At 43.6% G+C, this 7,374-nt stretch overlaps 1 protein-coding gene across 1 annotated transcript in view; it reads left to right on the top strand.

Moving 5' to 3' along the window:
• Window positions 1-5,659: 5,659 nt before the first annotated feature.
• The window catches only part of OTUD4 (OTU deubiquitinase 4), a 43,521-nt gene continuing 41,806 nt past the window's right edge, over window positions 5,660-7,374 (top strand). The window contains 1 exon segment of the mRNA XM_037830743.1: window positions 5,660-6,408. Coding sequence (XP_037686671.1) covers window positions 6,250-6,408 — 159 coding nt within the window. The 5' untranslated portion in view covers window positions 5,660-6,249.

The following is a 7,374-nucleotide window of genomic DNA, read 5'->3' as shown; positions in this document are numbered from 1 at the left end:
CAGGGCCCCTGCTCAGGGAACGCTGAGCTACATCACAAGTGCGCGCTGTCCCTCAAGGGAAGCCCTGGGCTGCTGGGCCGTGCAGGGGTGTTCCCAGCCTGCTGCAAAGATGGCTGAATAGGGCGTGTTAATTTTCCCCTTTTCACACAGCTCTGCCTTCCCAGCTCTGGGACAATTAGCTGTGAGTGCGCGAAAGGCTATTGCCCATGCCTGATATTGTGACGTGTGTGCAGTGTTGCGGGAAACACTACCCGTCACACTGGGTCCCTTGGCGCGGCTCTGGACCATGGCTCCGGCACCAGGGAGGAGCATTCCTAGCCCACCAGGAAGATGGCTGCAAAGGGTGTGGTTTTTTTTTCTCCTTTTGGCTCACCTCTGCCCTCCTCGCTCCAAGACAATTAGCAGTGGGTCCGTGAAAGGCTATCTTCCACACCAGATAATGAGACGTTCATACAGCCAATTCCTGCCGCACTTCACTGTGTGATTCTCGCTGCCGTATCTGCAGCCGCTTTTGGGTTTTTTTAAAAAAGAACTAGTCTGCCTCCAAACGCCAACCCACGGTTTCCCCACACTGCAGTGTGGCTGCCAGACATTCAGCAGGCTTACTCACTCATTTCAGAATGCAGACTCCCAGTTTCACCAAGCACACGGTCCCTGTGGATTTAGCAGACCTTTTCCAGCTGGTGCATTGCTGGAACCGGTGTTCTGGGTCACTTTCTGGCTTTTATTTAGCATTTTCCATGGAGGTGTTTTTTTGCCCTGTCTCTTCTAGCCGCCATCTTAGGTTCTCTCCTCCTTCCTTTGTTTTTAAATTGATGTGGTGGCTTCTGAGCAAATTTTTTTTTTCAATTTTTCTAAAATTTTGAAAAAGGAACATGTTTTTCTTTGTTCTTCAGAGCTAGCAGAGCTTGATCTTCAAACAGTCTTCTGTGTTAAGAAAAAATATTTGCTTTCTATCTTGGCAATAGGAGATTAAACTTGGAAAAGAGAATAGGGCTAAATAAGATAAGGTTTGACCCTTGGGGAATCTCCACGTTTAGGAGATGGTAGTGTAGGTGGGGGAGAGAGAAAAGGAATCAGCAAAGGAGGTGTAAACAAAATTCTGAGATGGTCATATTCACAAAGGCAAAAAGAGAATTTCAAAATAGAGGGATGGTTAACTGTCAAATGTAGCTGAAGGAGTATGTGGATTGGCGATGGAGAAAGTGATAAAAGTTGAAGTAATACCAAATAACCTATTTTGAATCTGTTTAAGATTTGGGATTTTACAATTAAGTCTTGGCAATTCCTCAGATTTTCAGAAAAACATTAAAATATTTGGCCCCAAATATTAATTTTAAGCTATTTAATTTTGTAGAAAAAAGTTATTAGAATACATGAAGTAGCTATAAACCCCCTCCAAAAAAAAATGGTGGGTTCAATAAGTTTATTTTTCTTTCACAAAACGGTCTGAAAGTGAGTGGTCCAAAGCTTACAGGCCATGAGGCATTCAAGGACCCTAGTTCCTTCCATCTGTTATCTCTTTGCATACTCCAAATGGGTCCACTAGTTTCAACCATGTTCTCAAACCACTTTACGGGAAGTAGGAAAGAGAGTAGAGGGCAGGATGCTTCATCTTTGAGGAGATGACCTGGAAGTTAAATCCATCAATCTTGCTCACATTTCATTGGCCTAAATATAGTCACATGATCATATTTAGTTCCAAGGTAGATTGGGAAATGTGGTTCGAAGCAGGACAGCCATGAGCCCAACTAAGAGGAAATGAAATGGGAAGTGGAGGACTGTTGGGAGCTCTTACACAGAAGATATGGAAGGAACAGCTCTCTCTTCATAAAACAGGTCTTTTGTAGGATTCAATTACTTGATCTTTTAGAGAAAATAAACCAGAAGGGTATGTGGCAATAAAGCCCAGACATTTTTTGGTTACACTATTTTTGTAAGAAAAGATTTTATAAATAAATTTTAGAAATCCACTTATTGGCTAGTTTGTCAGTAAAATATTTCACCTGTTTTTTTTTCCCCCAGAGGACTTGTAAGAGCACTAATGATATTAATTAGTGATTATTTTCATGAATTATTGAACTACATTCTATATCTACATAGTAAAGAAAATCAATGGAGAATTATCTCTCTATTGCTGATCTACTGCTGTATAAGAAAACACTCCAAAACTCAGAAACTTAAAATAACAAACTTTTATTATCTTATACAGTTTAAGAGGTCAAGAAGCTCAGAATCTCAAAGTCAAGAATCTCAGAGCTTAGCTCGAAGATTCTGGCTCAAGATTCCTCATGAGGTTGCAGTTGAGAAGCCAGCCAGGCCTGCAGTCATCTGAAAACTTCACTGGGCTTTTAAGCCAACTCACATGGATGTTGGCAGGAGGCTTCAGTTCCTTACCAAAGGAACCTTTCCATAAGTCTGCTCACAACACATAGCAACTAGCTTCCCCCAGGGTAAGTGATTCAAGACAGTGAGAGCGACCCAAATGTTGCAAGTGTTTTTTATAACCTAACGTCAGAAGTGACATATCATCACTTTTGCTCTATTCAACTGGTCATGCAAAATACACTTGGTCTAATGTGTGGGTGGTGGGGTGGTGGGGTGGTGGAGGGGTGGTGAATTACCAGAGACAGGAATCTTTGTTGGGGGTGGGGGGCTAATTATATTAGAGACTGGTTACCACAATACCTAACCTCATATTAGGAAAATAAAACTCCAAAAAATCTGTTTTTTAATAAACAATTTAAACAATTCCATCCAGTATAATCATGAGCCTCAAAGTTTGTCAGGGGAAACAAATAAATATCTGACTTGAAGTATTGATTGAGGTATAGATTGTATACAAGAAGAAAAGTTGGTTGATACATTGGCATAAGGTGAATTTGATTAATTTCATTTGGTTCTCAGGAACCAGAATCTTTCAGGTTTTATTTGATTAAAATGTTTAATCAAATGATTAATCAAGTTTAATCAAGTTTAATCAAGTGAAGCATTCTTCACTTTGGCAGATCAGAAATGGCTTCTTCAGAATGAACATTTTCAGTCAGATCTAGTATCTTGATAAATTTCAGAAGTTAATGCTAACATGTGAACATCCTTTGAAATAAGAGATTTTCTGTAAGTTTTGGTCCAGTTTAAAGTCCTAGGATCCCCTAATATTGCCTGAACAGTGAGCTATATTTGGGGATTTGGCATACAGAGGGTCTGTCTTGGATTAGATCTCAAAATACCTAAAGGATTTCCTTAAACAGGCCCCTGGGTCAGAAAAACAGGTGCATGACTTCTAATTTTGGAACCAGAAGCAGCCAGTTTAGTGTGAGGCTGTTCCACACTAATTCAATAAGGGTGAGGATAATAAGTAATTTTTGCCACTACATGAAGTCTAGGAAAGAGTAGAAATGTGTTTATTTCTCTATTCCTTCAGATAACACACTACATTTTTACAAGATAACATAGCATTGTGGTAAATTCTGATAAAGGCCTCTGTTTTCTTAGTATTTAATAATGCATTTAAAAAAATATGGAAAGCAGGCCCTAGTGCCAGGTCTCTCCTAGAATAGTTATAACTTATTTAAATGATCATGTCTGTTATTATACTGACAATACTATTGTCATTGAATTAAATTTTTTTAATGGAAAATAAAGACATTGTAGAATTAATGATGTATTTGGTTTTCTTTTCTTTTCAAAGTATTTCTAGGGAATTCTAGGGTTTTAGGAGATGATCACATGATTTTAAAAAAAGTCAGCACATTTGAATATGAATAAAATATGCATACATCTTAAAATGAAAAATATGCTTGAAACACTGCTGGTCTCCCAGAAATGTACCATATAAAAGTGCCATACAAAAGTGAGCAAAGGTTTTTTATTTGAAAGCCTCTTTAAAAAATTAAAGCAACGTAATCATGACATTTCAAATAAAAACAAGGGTTGATAAATTTTGAAATATGAAATGCCTGGAAATACAAGTTTCTATTATATTCTCAAGATATTCAGCAATAAAACCTTAGCATGTTATGGACAGCAGGTTTCCCATAAATACATATTGAATATGAGATTAGCTTCAGAATTTATTGAAGGAGTATTAAAATAAAAGTTAGGAAAGCCATGGTTTTCTCTAGGCGTAAGTACATTATTTATAAAATTAGTGAGATAGAATCTAAACTCTACAGTTTAGTATTTAAACTCTATTGTTTAGACATGACTTTGAATTCCTCTGTGGGTTTAAAAGGTAAGCCACAGTTGTAAGCAGTGGCAATATTTGGCAATTTTATTTTAAGATTTGGTGGAATGCAAAGTATATGCAATGCAAATGTATTTAAAGAAGGAAAAGCAACAGGTTTGATCTGAAACTAGATTTTTCTAAAAGTGATTCCAAAGTGTTTCTCTAAAATTTGTAAAAAATTTAGTATTGGGACAAAGAAATTCTTTCATTTAGGTCAGATTAACATTTGTATTCTCTGAAAACAGCACAAGTTGAAATAGACTCTCTACACATTAAGAAATCAAAAAAAGTTAACAGCGTGACTAATTAAGTGCTTGTACTTAAAGTACTAGAAATAAATTTCTAGGAGAGTTTTCAATAATTTATATCAGACTCTGACTATCTGGCCTCCCTTGCCCCCATTCCAAAGTGCTTACATTACTACATGTCTAAACCTATAGAAACTCTCTACTTCCCCCTCTCCTATGGCTTTCAACGCTGGAGCAGTTTCTACGATTAATTTTAAATATATTGAAATACACCAGACGCTGTTGTATTTTAGCAAAATAAAATTCTGGCGTCATAGAAGTGCGCTGGATAAATTCTAGGTTCTAAAGCATGACTTGGCTTTGTCAATTTCCTCGTCATTCAACTTGGGTGGGTAGGAAGTTGAACTGGAAGCCTCAAGCACACTTGAAACCCATGCACATTATCAAGCAATTACAAAACAATGTTTTTTTTAAGGGAAAAAATAATCCGAACTTTTTCTAACGGCTGACTTCTTTGTGTGTGTGTGGGGGGGTGGAGGGATGGCACAGCTACAGAGACAGGATGAACAAACCCGTCTGTGGCAAGGGCATCATCTTGCCATAATGCATGAACAGTATTTCTAGTTTCTAATAGGAATCAGCAGTCCACAGTTGAATTATGGACAGCGTGTGTCGTGCTTCACGGTGTCAGTTCCAGGAGCCTTCGCCAATTAGCTCTATTTTCTGCTTAAGCCGTTAAAGCCACCTCCATGGAAACGCCAGGAGGGTAGACCGGGGGGAGGGGAGCAAACAGGTGCGCTCTCTGGAAATACACAAAGGGCCGACATTGCCGCCGCGGTGTCCCTGGCAACTCCACGCACGCAGGGTGCACGCACTTCCGCGGCACCGTGGAGTAGTCGGCAGCCGGGAGGGCCGGGCGGCGCGCACCGGCGGCCGCGCATCGGCTCGCCGAGACCCTCGGCCTTCTCGCGGACGAGGCGCCCAGGAAGCGAGGGGCGGCAGGCGGCAGGCGGCAGGCTGCGGCGGCGGCGCCCGCGCTGTAGGGATTTGTAGTCCGCGTGCCTCTCGGGCGCCTCCCCCGCGTAGGCCGGCCCGCGCGTCTCCGCCCGCCGCAAGCCGACTTCCTGCCGCTGCCAAAACTACACCTCCCGCCGTCCTCTCCATTGTCGGCCGAAAGCGAAAACAAATTCTGGGCTGCGAGGGTGCTACCCTTCGTCGGGCGCCGCCACCCGCTCCCCGCCCCTCCGGCGCCCTCCCGCGAGGTGGGGAAACGAAGGGCCACTTCTTTCTCTTTTGGTTTCCTCGGCTCCTAGCGTGGGGAACGCGCGAGAGAGACAGGCCTCGCTTCACCTGATCCGGCCTCGCGCGCTCGCCCGTGCTGGGGTTTCCTCGCCCCACACCAGTCCGGACGAGGAAACTAGTTGGGGCGGTGACTCCCCCCCCTCCCCCCCCCTTACGCCCGGTTCCTGAGCGGGGCAGCGAGGCCACCGGGAAGTGACTCCTCACTCTCGGGTTTTTCTTTAATTTTTTCCCACCCGTTCCGCCTGGGCGCGTGGTCCCTCTGGGCCGCGTGCGGACAGCCATGCACTAGGCAGGGTTTCCCTTATGCGCCTGGAGAGCGCGGACCGGTGCCTCAGGCCGTCGCCGCCTCCTGCCGCCCGCAGAGCCCGAGCCGGAGCAGCCGTCTGCCTTAGGCCGGGGCGTCGAGGAGCAGGCGGCGCGGCCATGTGGGGCTAGCCCGCGCCACGCCTGGGCTGCAGCAGGACCGGCAACATGGAAGGGACCGTCGGCGTCCCCGACGGCGGGGACCAGGGCGGCGCAGGGTTTCGCGGGGACGCGACGCCCATGGATGCCTATTTGCGGAAACTGGGCTTGTATCGCAAACTGGTGGCCAAAGACGGGTCGTGCCTGTTCCGGGCCGTGGCGGAACAGGTAATTTGGAGGGGGTCAAGGGGAGGCGGGTGCGGCCGCGGGCAGTTGTCGGGCCGCCGGGTGAGCTGCGCGTGGCCCGGCTGTCGTCATAGCGGCCCATTGTAACGCCGGAATGGGATGCTGCTTTGGATCTTAGAACTATAAACCGAAATGTAAAAACCTGTGAAGTGGCTGGATGTTGTCCCTCCTGCTGAAGAGGTAATGATTTGAAGACAATTTTTGGGGCCTGCTCTGAGCCATGTACAGTTTGAGTGCTTCACGGTTTTGGTGAAATAATATTTTTCAGTTTTGTTCCGCATTCATCTTCCCTTTGTTTTGTAAGTATAGCGTTCACACCAGTAAACTAGATGTTTCCTGGAAAAGGTGATGAACCAGACTTTACTCGTGGAATATATATGTATGTTTTGCCACTAGACTTTGGAATGTGGGATGTTCAAGCCTGCCGATGTCACTTAAATCAAGATTTGCAGTTTGGCAAAGCCCACTTTTTTTAAAAAACAAGATTTTAAAAGAATTGTCTTTGAGTAGAGTCCACTCTTTATTAGGTTCTGCAAGACAGTGTAGGTACGCTAAAAGGAATTAACTTTTTAAAAAAGTGTTTTGGTGTCTGTAGTAGGAAGTACATAACTGGGGATTCTCTAGGCCCTCCTTCATCATGTTTTTTTCCCGGTTAATGGTCAAAATCACTGTCTAACATAGTTCCTTAGGAAGGCGTTTCTGATTTCTTGAGAGAGCTTATTCCAGGTTATATAACATGTAGTTGTAGGTGTGCAGTCACCAAAACCTAGCTTTATTGAAAAACAAAAAACTACCTAAGTAGTTGGATAAAAGTTTCGCTTTACTGCCCTAGTGTATATTTCATACCTTTCATAGTTTGCTTTCTTTTGGCTTAAGATCCGCCCCTGCCTGGTGGGGTTTTTGTGATTGTTTTTCTCGCCTTTTTTTGAATGCTAGTTAGCTTTCAAA

This window comes from Choloepus didactylus, chromosome 3 (assembly GCF_015220235.1).
Source record: "Choloepus didactylus isolate mChoDid1 chromosome 3, mChoDid1.pri, whole genome shotgun sequence".
Taxonomy (NCBI): domain Eukaryota; kingdom Metazoa; phylum Chordata; class Mammalia; order Pilosa; family Megalonychidae; genus Choloepus; species Choloepus didactylus.
This window is presented reverse-complemented; position numbering and strand designations above follow the sequence as displayed.